Consider the following 22,814-nt stretch of genomic DNA (forward strand, 5'->3'; position numbering starts at 1 on the left):
TACACATGTACAATGTATAAATATATTACTACACATGTACAATGTATAATGTATTACTACACATGTACAATGTATAAATACACATGTACAATGTATAAATGTATTACTACACATGTACAATGTATAAATGTATTGCTATAGTAACCGGATCTACTTTTTAGCTCAACTTATTGGTTGCAAGTTATTTACTGTTCAAATCAATAAGTTGAAACAAGAATAGATTTCCAACATTTTAGACCCATTTTATCTAGATAATGTTTCATAGAAAATATAAAATCCTCTATATAGCGAACAATGTTAGATATGTAATGTAAGTCACCTGTGTCTCTACCTGAAGTCACAAATACAAGGTAGCACACATTTATTGTATCGAGGATGTTTTTGTCTGCACAAATACTTACGCTGTCTGTGATTTCGGATAATGAGGTGTGATATGCAAACTTTCTACTTATAACAGAGGAAAATACAAACCCTAAAGAATTATTTAATACATGTACCTTTTTTTTGCAGAAAAAAAGGGAATAACTCCTAATTGCTTTTCCAGGTTTTATTTTTCAGTCATTTTGCACGTTTCTACACCTGAAACATGTTGGATACTTTAAGGCTGTATGTGTCAACATTCAGTGACTCGGACTGTTTACTTTTAAACGTCAAAATATTCAATTATTAAAATTAAAACACAGAGATAATGCTCAGTATTGTTACATGGTTATATACAAACTGAGCGGTCAAAAACTTGAGTTCAGTGGAATGTACGAAGATGTTTGATGGGGAATGTTTTTCATTATTTAGAACTTAGATATCTCCAACAATCCTCTACACCTTTCAGCTCTAAGTATATATTGTTCCTTTTTGTAACATGGATATCTCGACACCTTCCCTTGCACTAGATTTATTGGAAATTGTTCTGTGAGATTTGATGTTTCAATGGCCTGTATACCAACACATCATCAAACTCGAGCTAGTAAACATCGATTAAACAGGTATATCTCATTTTTTTGCTTTTAATGATTGAATATTTCTTGGTCGATTTCATGGGTTGTTGAATTGAGTTGAAATAGAAATTAATTAAATGAACTGTTTTATAGAAATGGTATAAATCACATACAAGTGGTATCTTTTTTCTTTACAAATTGTGCTAAAAAAAATCAATAGTTATCTCCCTTTGCAAAATATGAAATATGTATTCATACGCACAGGCAATGTTAATAATAATAATAGGAGGTTCTTATATACAGCTTTATCACAACCTAGTTCGTACGTCATCTCAAAGCTCACAAAGTATGTGATTAATCTGGTCAATTTCATTGGCAAATGAAACAAGTTACATTTGGTAGTTGCATCGAGTCGGAACCAACTTGGGTAGTAATTGAAATTTAGTTTGATAAGACAAATTGACTGTACCATGAATATAAACTAATAACCCATTTAACAATCCATAAATCTCCATTTACCTAAAACACCACAAAAAATCTAGTTCCTTCACGTTTAGATCACAAAATTATAACATGTTAATACAATTTTCTAATTTTTGGTCAAAATCGTGAAAATTTACGCCCGCATAAATAGCCCGTTATACAGTATATGATAAAAACTCTCTATCTGGACCAACTAGCAAATCAGCAAAAAAATATTTCCCTAGCAACAGAATATCAAACTCATGCTTGCTTGACTAACCTGTGAATTGTCTTTGTATTGGAACTCTGGACAATGAAGCAACATGGTATAGGTACATATAATTATCATATCAATATTAACCAGCCATTCACATTTTCATATCCTATAAACAGGCATTCTTCATTCTGCAGTCAAGTCACTCATACCAAATATATATACCACCAATCATTTGTACAATGCATTTACGACAACAAGTTTAAAACGAAGAATTTTAATGTTCACCAAAGGCTTCAGTCTCCATCCAGGACCCAGAGCACTCAGTTAAAATTCTCCTGATATCTATGATTAAATTCTGTTAAATTAATGTCACTGAAGTAGCTTTTATGTATTGAAGAAGAAAACCATTAGTGAGCATTTAGCTTTCTTCTTGTATGACATAACAATATATCTTTTATGGAATATAAAAATAATTTATGCATTTATTATACATTATATACAAGCATGGAAAAATTATGTTGAATAAAATAATAGAATAAATAAATGTATATGGAATGAATTCAATGTGAGTTAGAAATTATACGTATAAACAGCATTTATACAATAGTCACATAGCATTCACATTTATACAATGGTATTGATACTTGGACGGCTTCATTGTTATCACACACACTAGATTTAACACAATTTCCTCTCTAAATGAGATCCGAGCTATTTCGTCACTTTGTACATCAGCAACTGAAACCCTGTTGTCATGTGATCTTGCTAGCGCTGGGTCATTTGACACCATGCCAAAAGTCTTGACATTTTTTAAAAGAATGTATTCTACATGGACCAAAAACTTCCACAAGGTGAGGCATGGAATGTGTTGGGTTTGACAAGTATTCAGAATATCTCAAATCTAATTTTTTTGTTACCTCAAGCAAAACACACGCAAGATTGATTGTCATCCAATATATCACCATGTTGTCGGAGATAGAAAAGTCCATCAGAAAAATTCACGAAATCATGAACTGAAGTAAGACATAAACAATAGAACCTCATCATGCATTGTTTTAAAAGTTTGTCCTCACATTAGTCTCAACTTCACACTGGACACAGCTGATCATGACAGGGTGGAAATAGTGGTGTCGGCTACTTCACAGTCTTACCTGGCTAAAAGTATAATAGTAAAATCAAGGGACTAGCAACTTACAGCTTCGGCTAATGTAAATGTTCAGTATAACACCCGTGTGATCATACTAGTGTCACAGTGTCCCGCTTAAACCCTAGAGGCCCTAGAGGGGAGAGGTACTTAGAAAAGAGCCCAAGTTTACATTGGCCCCCCACAAAGTGCCCCTGGGTACTGTGTATGGGTCTTCTCCTGAGAAACAGGCAGAGTTACACCTCCAGGGGGAGGAGTACGTCACATTAACAAATTACCTAGACACTAGTTACTGACTTTACCTCAGGTGAAATTGCCCTTCAGCTCCATCGGTAGAGCACATACCGTACAAGTAAGCTTTAGTTTTTGGTTCTAACTCTAGGCTAGCAGAGGCATTTTGAACAGGTAACCTTGGGGGAGTTGCTTACTCTCTTCTTTATAGTAAACAAGATGCTAGTTAATACAAAAACATGTCTATACTCAGGGTTCAATATTTAAGTCACAAGCGGAGTCCCCCAGGGCAGTGTGCTGGGGCCAGTACTATTCCTCATCTATGTTAATGACCTACCTGAGGTCATTCATAACCTGACCAAAACGTTTGCAGATGATACAAAGATATATCGTGCAATGGATCCAGGAGATCAGGGGCAACATCTTCAAGAGGATCTTCACCGTTTGAACAACTGGATGATGGAGCTAAATTCTGACAAGTGTAAGCACCTAAAATTACACCAAGGAGCTTTAAAATGTGACACTTCATACAGCATCATCAAACAGGGGGAAGTTCACAAACTCCAATCTGTTGCCAGTGAAAGGGATCTAGGGGTGACTATTGACACTAATCTTAAGTTTAGTGAACATGTAAACCTGTCAGTAGCAAAAGCAAACAGAAATGTAGGAATGATCTTTAGGACCTTTAGTTGTGTAAACAAAGAAATGTTCATTACCCTATACAAATCCCTTGTAAGACCATATCTAGAGACCGCTGTTGTAGTTTGGGCACCCATGCTTATAAAGGATAAGATATCTATAGAAAATGTGCAAAGAAGAGCCACCAAACTGGTCCCTGGTATCAAAGACCTATCCTATCCTGAAAGACTTAAGGCTCTTGGGCTACCAACAATGGAGTACAGGAGACTAAGGTCAGATATGGTTCAAACCTTTAAGATAATAAATGGGATAGACAACATCAAAGATGACTTTCTAAAAATCAATGCAACAAGAACAACCAGAGGTCACAACCAGAAACTTGAAAAACTGAGGTGTAGAAGTAATCTGCGTGGCCATTCGTTCAAATTTAGAATTGTAAATGATTGGAACGGTCTCTCTGATCAAGTGGTTAATGCCCCATCTCTGTTTTCCTTTAAGACCAGGTTAAACAAATACTGGATAAATCACCCCATCAAGTTCGAACCAAGCTTCTACTAATTAGTTGGGTTATATAATTAACACATACAACCTCCCAAATGTTCAATCCAAATTCAGTACTTTTTTAAACTCATTAAACCCTTTAAATATCTATACTTCTAAGTACAGGTATCATGACAGGTCTATACAGGCCTGTCTGTCCTTTTTTTTATAACTGAATACCCTTATCTTATATGAAATTATTATACTACCCTTGTTATCACCCACTGCACCTGTAAATAATTTTCACTAGTTATTGAGAAACAAGTCTTCTTCAATACCTCCTAATGCAACCGAAAGTGAAGTGGACAGAATTAAGAAGCACCTCAAGAAGCGACTGACGCTTACAACGGTGTCATAATCAATGAACCAATGATGAACCAATAAACTTATTGTACACCATTGTATATCTATGTAATAAGCTTGGTATTAAGCCCCCACCTTTGACAGAGACTAGCTGTTAACTACAGTGGTCAATCTACAATTTATTTCCATGGGTCCTTCTCAACTGTACTGCTAAAATCAATGGGTCCCACAATGTTAAATTAAGTATTTGAAGAAATTCTGAGAGTCCCATCAAAATTCTATGATTATAGGTCTCGGGACTTGTATGTAGATTTATCACTAGCTAAGTCCATAAAATCAGCAGGTTCTTGCAGGTCAAGTAAGATTTGGGAACAGTTCAAATACTGCTACGGTAACAATTTGGCCAGTTCAAATTAATTTAAACAAATTATGTTGAAATCGTTCAAACTAGCGAAAAAAACAAAAAAAATCACCAATCATACTCTTGTAGGGACTTGAGGAAAAAATCTTTTAAGGAAGGTACTCAATCAAATAAATGGAAATCAAAGACTATTTTAAATCCTACACTGTTATTACAGGGAATGTCACACGAGCTGAGAATTGAAATTTCATCAATTGTGAGACAGTCATGCATCATATCATACTGAATCAGAGCTTAATTCTCTCTTTGCTTTCAATTTGAACTTGGTCCAGTTTTTCATCAGCCTCTGTAACAACATAGTTGTAAATCATCAACAATCCTTACGAAATTTTCTTTTTTTTCCTCTTCAAGTTTCGGCTCACACACATCAATATTTGCATTGTGATACGTGATGGATTTAGGAGTCCTGTCATTCCATCTCAGAATTAGAATTTGATCTTGAGAGACCAGAAGATATGCCTGAGTCAGGCTTTTCTCCTTCATTTTCTGCCTCACTAGAACTGTACAAACAAAGAAAAAAAAATAGAAATTACAAAATGGAAACCTTAAGATGTTAGTAATAGGTGTACGTATAAATAATCCTCAACACTGACGACTGAAAACCAATACTTTTCATTCAGCTAGAACAGGTTCCCCTTTAAACCATCAGAATAGGATTAATTAGGAGATGAATTATGAGAATAATTAACGGTATCGGCTAGATATACTCAAAACCATATTATGTAGAACACAGTCAGCATTATATCATTTGAGAGTTTTCTACGGTTTTATGAAAATAGAAAACGGTTTGCAGAAAATGGACAGACAAACGGAATTGATATACTGTATAACATGAAATTTTCATTGTGGATAAACATTCATGGTTTTCGTGGTTGCTATTGAACCATGAAAATAAATACAACGAATTTAAATGATCATACATATCTACTGTTTGTTTATAGAGGATATCCACAAAAGTGTGTATTACGAAACAATCTAAAAGGCTTCAAACCAGGACGGAAAGTACCCAGGAACATTTCGTGTTATACAGTAGATAATTTGTGTAAGTAGTGCCGGGGTGACTGTTACCAAAATCCACACCTAAATGGCCTGCGAAGAAATCTCATCACATACCTGTTGTCACTTGAATCTGAATCATCATCAGAATCATCAGAATCTGAGTCATCGTCTGAATTACCCTCATCTGTCGCATCATCATCCTCTGACCCTGATCCACCACTCCCAGAGTCAACATCAGGCTGCGCATCTACAAAGATAACACAAGACCGTCACTTCAATCTCTTCTCGTAACTAAACTATGTCTGTCACAGATCAGCTGACAGTAATAACAATACATGATTACGCTAATATGGGACAGAACATAACACAACTTTTCATGACAATTTATGTCACTTCTTTCATCCTATTGACTGTTATATTACGGTATCGTTAGCTAGGATGTACTATAATGCTAGTTCTTGGGAATTGCTCCAAAATTATTTGAAAGTGAAAGTAGAATTTACAAACTGATAATTTTGTCGCAAAATTAAATTTTCTCGAAATTTTCCCAACACACTGAAATAAATAACAATTAACAATTTATTTCAATTATAACAATTATTAATTTGTATCAATATCTTCCCATGTTTCCACATCTGTCTATGCTTGATGATTATAGGGCATCTCACTTCAGTTCAGACGAACAAAAAACGATCGGAAAACAGCTTGATCGTTTATTATAATACCGCTATATTGGTTATTATAATATTTTTCTCAGCCAAATAGAATATCATAATAAGCGGGTTCCACTGTATTGGGGAACATTTTCTATAAACTATATCCAAGTCCTGAACAGGATTCACTGTAGTTTTTTTTCTCTCACCCTGACAATGGTTAGTTACAAAGTAACTTTGATTTTTTAATTGGTTGAACCGACTTTGAAAACTTTAGACATATTTGTTGTCATAATTGATGTTTGAGTAATTGGTCTGACCACAGATGACCGATTTTAATCATTTTAGAGTAGGTAAAAATTGTGTTGCCAAAAAATATCGCCAAACTGAATTTTTTGTCGCAAACTCTGAAAAAGTGTCGCCATTTGGTGATCGTTAATGCAAGCCCTGGGTCAATTGTCTGAAGAAAAACACTATTTTACTTTTTTCCTCAAAGTAAACAATTCTGCTTGTAAGTAATATTTAACAATAGTTACTTATTTACATAAAGTTTTATTTTTGAAGGTGAAGCCTAGGAAATATGAATGAAAAAATCAAATGTTTTCACTTATTATCAAAAGAAATATTTTCTTTTCAAACATTTTTTTTTTTTAAATTAGGCTAGAAATTGATAGGACTACCACATATTATATATCATCTGTAAGAAGATCAATTTACAGTGTTTTTCTCAACCTGACTATCACAAATTTATGACTTACCAAGGTCAATTTTCTCATTTATCAACGGCTGGAACTTCAAAGCCTCTGCATTAGTCGGCTCATACATCAAAACTGTAAAAGGATTTATATCTCATTAAACCTCAGTCATCCAAACCATAACTTTATATTAATCATAACAACAGCCTGTAATTGTTTGTAAGATAGAAATGCTATCCGTGGCCCTGTGGTTATCATATTAAATAACAACAATGACCTTGGCCTCGACCATGTAGGGTATATAAAATGGGTGTAGCAGAACAGAACTGGGTCGATCGGCGATGACCACCGATAACTCAATCGGTAGATTGTCTGTCTAGGGTTTGGAGGGTCCCAGGTTCGAATCCCAGTCTGGCCATGCATTTCTCTTTCTCCCATTACAATAGCAATACTTAGGTCTGGGAGAGGAAAATTTGAAGCACAGCAGGAGAAGAGTACACCTTGTCAACCTATAGTTATATCTTTCATTAACAAGTATCACTGACAAATGTATGTATACTGTATGTATTTATACTGTATGTATTTATACTGTATGTATGCTGTATGTATGTATGTATACTGTATGTATGTATGTATGTATGTATGTATACTGTATGTATGTATACTGTATGTATAATGTATGTATGTATGTATGTATACTGTATGTATGTATGTATGTATGTATGTATGTATGTATGTATGTATGTATGTATGTATACTGTATGTATGTATGTATGTATACTGTATGTATGTATGTATGTATACTGTATGTATGTATACTGTATGTATATTGTATGTATGTATGTATGTATGTATGTATGTATGTATGTATGTATGTATGTATGTATGTATGTATATTGTATGTATGTATGCTGTATGTATATATACTGTATATATGTATGCTGTATGTATGTATACTGTATGTATGTATGCTGTATGTATGTATACTGTATTATTATACTGTATGTATACTGTATGTATGCTGTATGTATGTATTATGCTGTATGTATGTATTATGCTGTATGTATGTATTATGCTGTATGTATGTATTATGCTGTATGTATGTATTATGCTGTATGTATGTATTATGCTGTATGTATGTATTATGCTGTATGTATGTATTATGCTGTATGTATGTATTATGCTGTATGTATGTATTATGCTGTATGTATGTATTATGCTGTATGTATGTATTATGCTGTATGTATGTATTATGCTGTATGTATGTATTATGCTGTATGTATGTATTATGCTGTATGTATGTATACTGTATGTATGTATGCTGTATGTATGTATACTGTATGTATGTATGAATACTGTATGTATGTATGCTGTATGTATGTATACTGTATGTATGTATACTGTATGTATGCTGTATGTATGTATTATGCTGTATGTATGTATACTGTATGTATGTATGTATACTGTATGTATGTATGAATACTGTATGTATGTATGCTGTATGTATGTATACTGTATGTATGTATACTGTATGTATGTATACTGTATGTATGTATACTGTATGTATACAGTATGTATGTATACTGTATGTATGTATACTGTATGTATATATGCTGTATGTATGTATACTGTATGTATGTATGCTGTATGTATGCATACTGTATGTATGTATACTGTATGTATGTATGCTGTATGTATGTATGCTGTATGTATGTATACTGTATGTATGTATGCTGTATGTATGTATACTGTATGTATGTATACTGTATGTATGTATACTGTATGTATGTATACTGTATGTATGTATGCTGTATGTATGTATACTGTATGTATGTATACTGTATGTATGTATACTGTATGTATGTATACTGTATGTATGTATGCTGTATGTATGTATACTGTATGTATGTATACTGTATGTATGTATACTGTATGTATGTATACTGTATGTATGTATGCTGTATGTATGTATACTGTATGTATGTATACTGTATGTATGTATACTGTATGTATGTATACTGTATGTATGTATGCTGTATGTATGTATACTGTATGTATGTATACTGTATGTATGTATACTGTATGTATGTATACTGTATGTATGTATACTGTATGTATGTATACTGTATGTATGTATGCTGTATGTATGTATACTGTATGTATGTATACTGTATGTATGTATACTGTATGTATGTATACTGTATGTATGTATACTGTATGTATGTATACTGTATGTATGTATACTGTATGTATGTATACTGTATGTATGTATACTGTATGTATGTATACTGTATGTATGTATACTGTATGTATGTATACTGTATGTATGTATACTGTATGTATGTATACTGTATGTATGTATGCTGTATGTATGTATACTGTATGTATGTATACTGTATGTATGTATACTGTATGTATGTATACTGTATGTATGTATACTGTATGTATGTATGATGTATGTATGTATACTGTATGTATGTATAATGTATGTATGTATGCTGTATGTATGTATACTGTATGTATGTATGCTGTATGTATGTATACTGTATGTATGTATACTGTATGTATGTATGCTGTATGTATGTATGCTGTATGTATGTATACTGTATGTATGTATACTGTATGTATGTATACTGTAGGTATGTATACTATATGTATGTATACTGGAGGGTGAGGAGGGGGTTTAGTACTTACTCATCTTACACAGCTTTGCTGCATTCAGATAGTCTCCTTGCATCAGACAGCCAATAAACTGAAAACAGTAATTAAAGATTTATTTCAAATTAAAAATGTGCCTAAAACATATCAAATGAATTTGTACCAGAATTTTTCAGGGTTTTCTCGATACTTAATTTAATAATGTAATGATTATATATTTACATAATGCAGTCAGAGACTAATTAATAGTGTCTGGTTTGTTTGTGTTTTACGTCCGATAAACAGCTATGGTCATTCAAGTTTTGGTGGTGGAGAAAAGACAGTGTTCCTCGAAGAAAAACCCCCGACCAATGGCCACTATCTGGCGACTGCCCCATCCATGTAGGTCTTGAACCCGCGACCCGGTGGTGGAGGGCTAGTGGTAGCAGAGTGTCAGACGCCTTAACCACTTGGCCACCTTGACCCCCTCGCTTAATATTGTTATCAGAGCATCGCATACAATGTATCAAAAAGTTTAGTTTTGCTATAAATATGAGGTTCTAAAACATGTTTACACAACGTAGCGGATCTGGACTGGGTTGATCCCCGGCGACCAGTTAGCTCAATTGGTAGAGCGTCCATCTAGAGTTCAGAGGGTCCTGGGTTCGAACCCCGATATGGCCGTGCAATTTTCTGCTCCTACTACAATGCTAATCAAACAACATTAAGTATCAGATTTTGTTTGAAGAATCTAAAGGACCAGTCTTACATTACCTCCATCATAAGCTGCATCGGAGCTGTCTTGTTGTCCCCTTCCTGCCAGCTGGCTTGATCATCATCGTCTTCATCATCGTCATCGTCATCACTGGAATCCTCAGTTTTACCGGAACCCTTGACTTTACTGGACTTGCTATTCTGTGTTTTCTGTAGCGATTTACTGTTAGGCACAGATCTGGCTATCTCACTGGACAAAATAAACAGGGGGAATAGTTTCATCTCAGCAGGGTGTTAAGATTATTTTATGGTCCAAGGGGAGATAATCACACTTCTCTGGGAATATAAAGGACATCCCAAATTGTTTAACTTTGACAGATTCATTCTGACAGAAACATCAAACATAAAAGTTATAAAATAGATTCAATCACAACAGGCGAAGCAGCAATAAGTTGTTCTTGTAGTTTATTAGAAGTGTCGACCGGTTTCGCCCCTACAGTGGGCTACTTCTGGACAAAATTATTGAATTTTTCTACCCATGAGGTACTAAAAATGTGGGCACATACAATTGTTCTACACAAATATATATGTATAGTGACATCATTAACAATGGCAGAAATTGTGATCTCATAAACAATAGATTGTATTGTGACGTCATCAATAGCTATTACAAGATAGATAACTCTGTTAAGCCAATATCATTACATATCTAACAGGACATCAGGGGTAGAAATATCCTATAATTTTGTCCTGAAGAAGCCCACTGTAGGGGCGAAACCGGTCGACACTTCTAATAAACTACAAGAACAACTTATTGCTCCTTCGCCTGTTGTGATTGAACCTATTTTATGATGTTCTCACTTTTACTCAATCCCCTGCATACTTTCGGGTATCCAGACGAGGAGCAAAGGACCAAATTATTCCACCATTAAGAAAACTACGGCGTTGGCTCTACCTTGTTTTAAACATAAATGTTGGTACAAAATCTTATTTGAAAAAACTTATACATGGTATACATGTATATGCAGTTTTCAATAGCTGTCTCAGACTCACAGTCTGATGTTGCCAACATTGAGAGTGTGAGAAGACACTTAATATTATATACTTGATACTGGTATACCTTTACATAATGTATATTATAATGTTGTAATTGAGAATGATTAGTCTTTTTCCCTAGCTCAGTGTAAATGCTCAGCGCACATGTCCTCTGATATTAATGCATTTGACCATTTCACCACTATAGATCATAATGGACTCATCCAGATCAAAGCATGGTAGAGTCTACTAAAGTTGCATAGGGGTGAAAGGGTTAATAAGTGTGGGGACATGAGAAAACTGTTAACATTCTTAACAGTTAATATAACTGCACTGACAGATCCAAAGGCAGGTTGAGTTAAATCAACTGAAAACCACAAACACCAATATTTTGAGAAATAAATGTGATATTCTATCTACAGGTTACTCAAAATATAAACACATCACTGTTACATGTAACAGTAAGTTTTACAAAGACAAAATCTTACTTGTCCCAACTGTCTGTGTCACTATGATGGGAAGTTTTAGACGGAGAGTCCTTAGGTCTGGCTCCAGAACCATAACCATTTGGTAGTTTGACAGTAAAACCAGAGGCTCCATCTCCTTTCTTGAGATCTGTGTTGGAGTTCTCCCTCTCTAGAAAAGACCTGAAGAAATATACGACAAAAGTATACATAAGATACAAACATGAACAAAACATGAAGTAAAATTGGGCTCAGCTTGCAGAAGATTTATTGTATGTTCCACTTTAGATTAATAGACCTTATTGCTATGTATGAATGGTGGATATGGAAATTCTATCGAAAGGTTAAGAATTTGGGTCATAACCAAGGCTTCTCACATTCCTGTCGAAAATTTCTATCCAGAGAGAAGTTTATACCGGAATGTTTTCACCCAGTGTAACTGACACCCTTCGCCAGAATAATCTAAATTCGCCTAGTGTTGATTTCGCCCTTCACATTTAATTACATGTACTATGTCAATCGTGCTGTTAACTACTGTTTGCTGTACTGATAAATTTGCCCTTGTTACCGTTGATGATATAAGGGAAACTAAACTGCAGCAAATAGTTCCCGGTATACAGTAGCTTTTTTCCTATACCCTTTACCATCTCCCTTGTGATTTGGAACAACAGTATCTCTTAAATCTCGACTGATAGCACATAAAACAATTGTTTCAGTTCAAAATGTTTAGTACTGTCGGGTGGAACTACATATGAAAGAGTTTATAAATCTGTAACAGATGGACAGATAGACAGACAGACAGACAACCTGAAATTCTATTATACCCCCCCTCCCACCCACCCCAACACACACACACCCTCCCCAACCTTACATTGTTACAGAGGGAATAATGACCAAATCATCTGACAGTCTCTCCATATTAGCAAATCATTGAGGTTATTAACAAAAAGATTATTATTGATGAAATTATCACTATACCTTCTTCATTAATTGGTCAATGGACAAGGTTTTTTTGGCATGAGAAAATATTCAATTTTAAATTAATGGTTTACACATGTCCTTACTTCTCTGATTCAAGTTTCAATGTAGAGTTTAATTCTTCTAAATCCACATCATCAAAAGGTTCTTTTACACTGAAACAATAAAAACAAGATTTCAATTACTGGTAATACGCCTCTGCAATCTCAAAATGCATTAATTAATTAGGAACTTCTGAAAAGGCTTAAACAACTTTATCAACAGCTATGCTACAGTTGTATCTGAAACAAAATTAAGGGGGCTTTTACTGTATATATATATAGGATCTTAAATGAGTTTTTATTTCATATGAGCTTTTATGAAACGAGTCTTAGGAGTTTTTATATTTGCGAGCCTTGGCGAGCAAAAATTAAAACTTTGAGATAAGTTTCATAAAAGCTCATATGAAATGAAAACAAATTTAAGATGCTTTTTATCACATAACTCAGAAAACTTACATTTTGACAGGTTTTAAAGACAAAATGTACAAGGCTTAATCAAACGGAGACAGCCATTTTGTTGTGCCATTCACAATTTATGACATCACGTCATTGTCCATATTATGACGTCACAATCGATTACTGACTGGCACAGCCAATGAAAAAATGCTCCAGGGTATATTACACTAGTGACATATGTAAAACTCCTACATGGGCGAATTCACTGGATAACAGACGGATTATGTGATAAATAGGAAAAAAACACAGTGCAGAGGAAATGAGATCATTTAACGTTGAATTTCCATTTTGTATGAGATTTATAAAATGAATATTTAGCAAAATTGTTAGTTAGACCATTTGACCAGTAAAATGTTTGACCATGTTGGTAATAATTCCAATGTTTCCACTCACACATCATCTTTCCTCCTCACGGCCTGCAGGGCTATCTGTTTAGTTGGGGTGGGTGTACGCCGACTCCCAGACCCGGGTCTACTGCCAGACGGAAAGGCACGATAGCTTGTTGGTTTGTTCCTTTAAAAATAGAAAAATTCACATCAGATGTGGAATCATATTACAATACATGTATTTTAATCTGAAGCAAAAAGTATAGTTGATCATAAACATTGGAAATTTGAAAACTTTGTGGGGAACGGGAAAGGAAAACACCTTTTTAGTGAGAGGCATAAAGGCACTTGTACTTCAATTTTTCATCATCATCATCATCATCATCATTGGCCTAAATCTTATCCACATCAACACACAGGTTCATGCACAGTACCTCATCATTTTGATGTATTGATTGCAGGGTGTAAATGATAATAGAACTTGTGCAATGAAGCGGAGAAATACATATGATGGAGTGTTAGAAAAAGTACCTCCCTCACTGGCTATACTCCCTCCCAACACTCACATATATTTATTCTAGATTAATTTTCAAGATCTTGCAACAAAACCAGGATACATTTTTCTTTTCTTTTCCATGTTTAACTGATGCAATGAATCAGCTGCCACCATTCAGAGTAGCTGGTATACATGTACCTGACATGGTTGTTGTTATAGTAACCACCAGCACTTCCACGTCCATCTTCCCCCAGGACGGGGAGTGTGTCTGAATTCTCCTCCTCTTTATGTTGACCGCGCCTGGTTGACATGTCTGGTATTAACTGTCACTATTTACCGCTGTAATAAAGAAAGGAATACCAACACAACTTTCAAGCTGGTAAATAATGAGTATACTGGTAGATATTTTTCTATACATTCTACTGCTTTGATTTAAAGCCTTACATTTATTGAAGCTCTATTGGTCTTATCTGCGATAGATTTGATTTAGCAATCCAAATATATGTCAGATCAGTAGTGAGCCAAATTAATTATAATATAAAATTGGTAAATTTTGATGGAAATGGTCAAAATTTCACATCCTTCAGGAATATATTCTGACTATAAAGCGAGTAACTTATCATCGGATATGTTGTTAGGGACTGCTCAGCAATGTTTTAGCAAAACCTTAACTTATTGTGACAGCTGTCAGATTATATTTAAAAAACCCACCCCCAACATTATCTATCTTAACTCATTCACCCCTGACATTTCATAATGAACTATTCCAATCTGTGAATTGGAAGGGTTCAAATGTGTCTTCAGGGGTGAATGAGTTGGACATGGTCAAATCAAGAGAGAAAACATATTTTGAAAATGACATATTTGTAGAGTTCAACAGCTAACAGGGTACTCCCAAGTACATTTGACTTGGTTGATTTCATTTCCTGTTGGGTCTGACCATGTATGTAAGCTGTAAGCTGTTGAGTTAGGATTTTTGTTGTTGGTTACTCTCAGAGCAGCCCTTCTTTCCATGATGATTTAGGGTATTGGAATGCTCTCCCTAATGAATTCATGGGAGGCCAGTTAACTGACCAGCTTCAAAGCCGGTCAAAGATGTAGGTGGCCAAAATACTTTTATCTGATCTAATTTTATCTTTTTGTGTAAACCATCCCGAGTCTAATCAACTTCCAATAACAGAATCGTCAATACGATGATGGAGGACGTTACACGACAGGCATACATGTATGCTTACATACCAACACCTAGACCGCTTTCGTTTATCGCAATCCAAACGGCTGAACTGGTTGGACCAGAGTTGTTCGTTTATGAAATAAGGTGGTCATAAACGAACAACTCATGTCCAATCCGATGTTGTTTTCAGGAGAGCGTTGACAAAACCTTGCAAGGCATGCATAAAACTTTTGCAGGTCTGCCAGGATTTAAACCAAAACATTACATTTAAAAACAGACGAACCGGTTGTTCCTCATAAACGAACAGGCCCCCACTGTTACCTTACAGTCAAAATGCAGTACTGCCTAATGGTAGTAAGATTAGGTCTTTACAAATTTAAAACTTACACTGGTTTTAGTTACCACATACTCCTTATAATCCCAGAAAGCATATGAAACCTCCTTGTTAACTTCGGAAAGAGCTTGAAGTTAGCCTATTCGAAATTTTTGAGTAGTTTGAGTAAGAAAACTCAAGGAAATTCTCATTTCTTTCTACTCATGGAATGATAGTTCGCCATGTTGTTTACATGTAACTACGCTTTCGTGTGTTATTTTCGTATTTTTATCTGTACTAGAGCATTGCTTTATTTAATTCCAGATGGTAACATTTTATGTTTTTATATCAAAAATTAAAATTACATCAAAATATTACGCATGTCACCAATGAATATGATGCCAAAATGTTTTCCTTTGTCATACGAAACTATCGTATTGTGTTTGACATTGGTGCCTAAAGTGCGTGGTTCTGGGCAAATACATTGCCGGCTTATAACTTACTAAGGTGTGATGTAAGTATCGTAACAATATCATATCTTGTCATTGAGGATCTGTTACTTACTTCAGACTCAGCGATAGTGCTTGTTAAGATCACGCTGTTTCTGTGTCACAGTTTTCCACTGACATCACTAAAGACATGCAATATATTGCAGTATGCACTTGGCTTATGTAAGGCACAAAATCAGGTCCAGTACACTGCCGATTTATATTCACCTATAAATTAAAGCTGTATTGAGCTATATTTTCTATAATTTCAATTTTCATTAAATTAAAGCAAAGTCGCATAAAACAATCAGGTTTATGGTAATGTTTACCACAAATAGCATACATTCAGATTTATTTTCATTTCATGAATGTAAAATTTCCGATATTCCGATATAAGAAAATCACATGAAAATAGCTCTAAAGACCTATTTCAGATATGTCAATAGAGCTATTATAGGTCTATACATATAATCGGCAGAGTGTACTGGACCTGAACATGTATACGACGATAACTTATTCAGGGATTGTAGTTTTAAAGCCTCTACCTCAGGGATGGTAGTTTTGGTCCCTAACTCAGGGATGCTAGTTTTGGCCCCTAACTCAGGGATGCTAGTTTTAACCTCTACCTCAGGGATACTAGTTTTGGCCTCTAACTCAGGGATGGTAGTTCACGCCCCTAACCCAGGGATGCTAGTTTTGGCCTCTCATTCATGGGTGGTATAGTTTTTGCCTCTAAATCAGGGATGCTAGTTTTAACCTCTTACTCAGGGATGGTTATTTTAACCTCTTATTCAGGGATGGTAGTTTTGGCCTCGAACTCAGGGATGGTAGTTTTGGCCTCAAACTCTGGGATGGTAGTTTTGGCCTCGAACTCAGGAATGGTAGTTTTGGCCCCTAACTCAGGGATGGTAGTTTTGGCCTCCAACTCAGGGATGGTAGTTTTGGCCTCCAACTCAGGGATGGTAGTTTTGGCCTCTTAAACAGGAAGGGTAAGTGTGGCCTCTTAACTCAGGGATGGTAGTTTTGGCCTCTAACTCAGGGATGGTAGTTTTAGCCTCTAAATCAGGAATGGTAGTTTTGGCCTCTAAATCAGGGATGGTAGCTTTGGGGTCTAACTAGTGGATGATTGTTTTGACCTGCAAATAATGGGTACATGTTATCATTTACCTCTAACTCACAGGAATCTGATAATGTGTTGCAGCTATGTTTGGACCAAATCTGAGGTGTTTAGGTTATTCTCTCATTTCTGTGTGTGTAAGATAGAGCTGTCCAGGTTAAGAAAGGGGTGTAGGAAATTTCTATCTTACACCCCCTTTTTTTTTACGATTTATTAATTTACCGTACACATTAGGAAGACGAGATTAGTTTTTCTGTGCAAACATTGTTTGCAAATACGCAGTACGCTAAATCTGGTTGTAATTGTTTGGTTTTCATCTAATAAGTTCAGGGGAAAACTTTATATTTTCCAAATGGTAGCCAGTTCAAACGCATTTTCATGGTTTCTGATCGTATTCTGGTTGTTGGAATGAGAGAAAAATATTCCTTGGGTTTTGCCAAATTTGAAAACCCTATCCTACATCCCTGGGCATGAAAGAGTCTTATGATATTACAGGTTTTAGGTGTTTATATCAACCTTTGGTAAAAGTGTCAGCCCCAATGATAAGAAAAGAGGAAGGTTGTCACTCAGTGTTGAAAAATTGACCCAACCTTACATTCTCGCATAAAAATTTGTTGTACAAAAAAAAATTTGCATGGTGTTATTGGAAAGATGAATATTTTTTTTCTTTCACAAACCTCCTGTATGCATGCAAAATGTGTTCTCATGCCACAGACGTGATACCGTTTCCTCAAAAAACACTCACCATTTCCAATTAGTTTCAAACTTTTTCGCAGACATAGATCCACTTTTTCCCTTTCCATGAGGTTGACTCAGCCACGTACCAAAACATGTTGTAATTGGTAAGTTAATTTAAGGAAGAATTGGCTGCACTTTTTATATGCCCGTCAAATTTGACGGGAGTATTATGGTATACATGGCGTTGTCCGGCCGGCCGGCGTAAACTTTTGTTTGTCCGGCAACCACCTCCTACATTTATTGACCGATCTCTTTGAAACTTGGTATACATTATAATCATGATATGAAGTTGTCTCCCTTAAAAGAATTTTGATTCAACAATTTTTCAAAAGTAATTGCCCTTTGTTCATTTCAGTATTTGATTTTTGTCTGGCAATCTCCTCCTACATTTTTCAACGGATCTCTTTGAAACTTAGTAGGCTATATAATCATGATATGTTGTTGTGTTTCCTTGAAAAGATTTTTTTTGATTCAACAATTTTTGCAAAAGTTATTGCCCTTTGTTCATTTCGGTATTAATTTTTTTGTCCGAAGATCTCCTACATTTTTTTACAGAATTCTTTGAAACTTAGTAGGCTAAATAATCATATGTTGTTGTGTTTCCTTGAAAAGAATTTTGATTCAACAATTTTTCAAAAGTTATTTCCCTTTGTTCATTTCAGTATTTGGTGTTTTATCCAGAGATTTTCTCCTATATTTTTATAGCATGTCAGCTAACCACTCTTAGAATGATGCAGATCTTATTTCAATGTAAGAAAATATATAACACTATATAGCATTTGTCAGGCATATATTGTTCCGCCCAGCGGTACTCTTGTTCAGAATGTTTTGTGGTTTACAGTTGACGCTATACACACACCTTTGTGCTCAAACCAACTTTCATTGCTTAAATAATCAGAAAAAAGTGTAAACATGTACACTGATAACAGTAAAATCAGCTTGCGGTTGCTTCAAAATAATTCTTCTAAATAATTGACAAAAAATCATGTTTAGACTATTAATTCATCCCTGGAACAAGAATTGGACTACATCACAGAATCTGAGTTTGAGCATGAGACTTGTTTAGAAATACAGACTCAGGACTCAGAATTCAGTGTCAATATATAACTGATATGTTTATTTTACATATTTTGTCATTTCAGATTCCACAACTCCATCTTATCACCTCTACAATAGACCAACAATATGAAATTCAAATTTCCACCTAAGTATAAAATATATGATTACTTGATGTATACGGGGAATAGCATTTTGTTTGGAGGGACAGTGTTCCTGGCCGGACTCACCGTTTATCATATATTTCGTTATAAAACAGGTAAGTAGTTGAACATATTTATTGTTGTTTGTACTCCGTATGAACCATTTGATAAATTAATAGTCACTTCAGTCAAATGTGTTTTGACTAATACATTGCTCATGTCTGCATGGTATTCTACTGTCGAATTAGGTCAATCCTTTTTACTTTACCTTGTTTGAAGGACTGAGGATTTCAAACAAACTTTAATTACTTTCCGTCCCTTATGCCCCGTATTGCTTCACACTCTCCCCACCCCAACTGGCACAAAAGGGGTGGACTCCTCATAATCAGCTGGGCAAGGAGGGTTTGAATCTTTAAAAGACTAATCTTTTAGTAGGGGTCAGGGGATTTTGACCTGATTTATCATGGAGCATAATTATAACTTTACCAAAAGCATTCAATGTTGTATAAATGAGGAGTTTGACCCAAAGTGGGGCAGAAGGGGGAGGCAGAAGGTGTATAACCCTTGATAAAATGTACTAGTCGTCCATTACGGATGAATGGCACTCTGGTGGTTGAGCACATTGTCAAATAGACCCAATCTTCAAATCACTATGGCCAACAGTTCAGGATTTTAACCAGTCAATGTTGGAAAGGAAAGTGTTAATCAACTGGTTGACTATTGAAAATGTTTAACCAACATCTCTGTTGTTTTATGGATTGTTAGGAGCTGAAAAATAGGTTTAAATTGTAGAAGATAGGCCATTTAGTGTACATTTCTACTGTTTCACAATATAGGCCATTAAATCTATCTTCCTACTGTTTTACAAGAAATGTCATTTAATCTGTATACCTACTGTTTTACAGGAGAGGCCATTAAATCTATATTTCTCCTGTTTTACAGGATATGCCATTAAATGTATATTTCTACTGTTTTACAGGATAGGCCATTAAATATATATTTCACCTGTTTTACAGGATAGGCCATTAAATGTATATTTCTACTGTTTTACAGGAAATGCCATTAAATCTATATTCCTACTGTTTTACAAGAAATGCCATTAAATCTATATTTCTCCTGTTTTACAGGATAGGCCATTAAATCTATATTTCTCCTGTTTTACAGTACGGGTCCCAGAGATAGAGGAGGAAGTCCGACTATATAAGGAAGCTCAGTTAATGAAGGAACAAGTGGAAAGAGAATCTATGCTGATGAGGGACAAACAACCAAAAAACTGACATTTTCCTGTAGCTACTTCTGATAAATTTTGATATTTTCTGACATGAAAAATTACCTGTATTCAGTTTAATTGTGTTGGGAATATTTCAAATATTTATCAAAGTTTAAAAGTTGACATTAGTGGAGAGTGATGTGAGTGAATGCAAAAATGTGTGTTTTATTGAATGGTGAATACTGAATATGTATAGTCCCTAAATGCAGAGTACAGGTTTATAGTTAAACTGCATGAGTAACCTCCCTTATGAAAAAGCACCTTAATTGTTTTTCAGGTAAATAGTGGAAAAGAAAATTAAATAGGAATGAAATCCTTAACTTGATGAAATAAAAAGTTACAATATGTCTAAATTTTACAAAATTACCTGACAACTTATTTTGTAATCGATCCATGAGTAGTAAACCCTTCAGAGGGAAAACAACTCGTACAAGTTGAATATTTCTGTCCTCTGCATATTGGGAATACAGTAAAACCTGTGTCAGCTGAACAACACTGCCACCGAGTATGTAATTCAGAATCCGCAGGTGAATGAACAATTCAGGTTTAAGTTATTGGAAGTTTGAAGGTCCAGTTAACACAAGTTTACAAGTGGAGGTCCAGACAGGGACTAGACTGTCTGGTGTATGAATTTGTGTACATTTATCTGTTTTGACATTATGTTCTGAACTTTATTGAGAATTGTGTATATTTAAGAAAGAGCCATCTTTGTCATGTAATATAGTGATTTTCAATAACCCTTTCACCACTGTAGACCATAATGGACTCACCCAGAAAAAAATGTATGGTAGAGTCTACTAAAGTTACCTAGGGGTGAAAGGGTTAACGCTGGACTTGAGGTAAAATGGCTGACCACTGTACGATCATTCTGCTTCACCTCATTTCCAGCTTTGTGAAAATCGCACTTAGAATTGTTAATTATCACCATCCTTTGATGTAACTTCCATGGACGACATCAATCTGACAAAAAATTAAAATAACGTTACATGATAATTTGTATTTTAGCATAAAGGAGAAGGTACATTTTTTTCATGGATTTATGTATTACTGTAAAAATACTTATATTATCGAACATAACTCGCATTTCCATGCAATGTTGACAGTTTTCAAGTTACATGTATCTTGATTTACAAGAGCTCTGTATAAAATGCAGTGATTTTCTATACAGCCATTGAGTTTTGTAGTTTTAAGTGTGAAAAGTGCTGAAATGAGATCACCACTAAAATAAGGATATTTACAGTAACCAATTTCTACCGTAATTAAATCATGTTCATCACAAATTCTGCTACAGAATACTTCCTGTATATATCTATGTAACACAGACATCATTATGTGAATCATATGAAGAAGTTATTAAATGTGATATTTGATGAAAAGGCGTTCGTCTCTCATTTTATATATTGTTATGGTCAAAGAGAAGATAATTTGATAAACTCCCATCAGCACCAAGGTTGAACATTAATGATCAACCATAGCTTTGGCAAGTTTGATGATCCAATCTCCATCAAACAAAATGCATGAAACACTTCTACTGGTATCTTACTGTATGAAGCGATGTAACACATTTTCTTTAATTGAGGGAGTTGCTGGTAAAATATTTGATTGGTAAGCACGGTAGTCTTGTGGTAGGACGCCGTGCTCCTAACCGAAGGGTTGCAGGTTCGAGTCACAGCACGGCACTGTGTTGTATCTTTGAGCAAGATACTTCACTCTGCTTGTTCCAGTCTACTCTGCTGTAAATGAGTATGTGGTCGGGCAGTGCTAGAATTGTAGAATGCTAGCTGTGAGCGCAAAAATGGGAGCACTGGATGTATGCTCCCCAGGGAGAAAGATTTTGGCTAGTTGCAAAGGCCCTATAACCACGGATAATAATTTGTAAACCGCTTTGAGACAACCTATAAACTAGGTTGTGATAAAGTGGTATATGAAAACCTCGAATTATTATTATTGTAATGTGGGTCAAGTCATTCAAAATCATGTGTTATACATTTATGTACAGACATGGAAAAAGTTTTGATTTAGGGTTATAATAAAAGGCCTAAAGCTTGCTGGCGTGAAGGGGTGATAACTTTGGTAATGAAGCGGAACTGAACAGGATTGATTGTCGGCCACCAGGTAGCTCAGTTGGT

The 22,814-nt window shown here is 35.0% G+C and overlaps 1 protein-coding gene and 1 long non-coding RNA gene across 2 annotated transcripts; one reads left to right on the forward strand and one right to left on the reverse strand.

Annotated features, from left to right (window-relative positions):
• Window positions 1-5,289: 5,289 nt before the first annotated feature.
• LOC110452703 (dentin sialophosphoprotein-like) lies at window positions 5,290-16,122 on the reverse strand. The gene is made up of 10 exons (XM_021501358.1): window positions 15,948-16,122; window positions 14,585-14,725; window positions 13,958-14,077; window positions 13,154-13,222; window positions 12,114-12,272; window positions 10,651-10,840; window positions 9,934-9,991; window positions 7,303-7,374; window positions 6,006-6,138; window positions 5,290-5,392 (listed from the first exon to the last, which is right to left on the reverse strand). Exons 2-10 carry the CDS (start codon window positions 14,695-14,697, stop codon window positions 5,302-5,304), a joined length of 1,005 nt encoding a protein of 334 aa, XP_021357033.1. The 5' UTR covers window positions 14,698-14,725; window positions 15,948-16,122; the 3' UTR covers window positions 5,290-5,301.
• A 182-nt stretch (window positions 16,123-16,304) lies between these two features.
• On the forward strand, window positions 16,305-22,055 carry LOC110452704. Its single transcript, XR_002463215.1, has 3 exons — window positions 16,305-16,387; window positions 19,359-19,531; window positions 20,580-22,055. It is a non-coding gene; the product is annotated as an uncharacterized LOC110452704 (long non-coding RNA).
• Window positions 22,056-22,814: the final 759 nt, after the last annotated feature.

This window comes from Mizuhopecten yessoensis, unplaced genomic scaffold (assembly GCF_002113885.1).
Source record: "Mizuhopecten yessoensis strain PY_sf001 unplaced genomic scaffold, ASM211388v2 scaffold6823, whole genome shotgun sequence".
Lineage (NCBI taxonomy): Eukaryota > Metazoa > Mollusca > Bivalvia > Pectinida > Pectinidae > Mizuhopecten > Mizuhopecten yessoensis.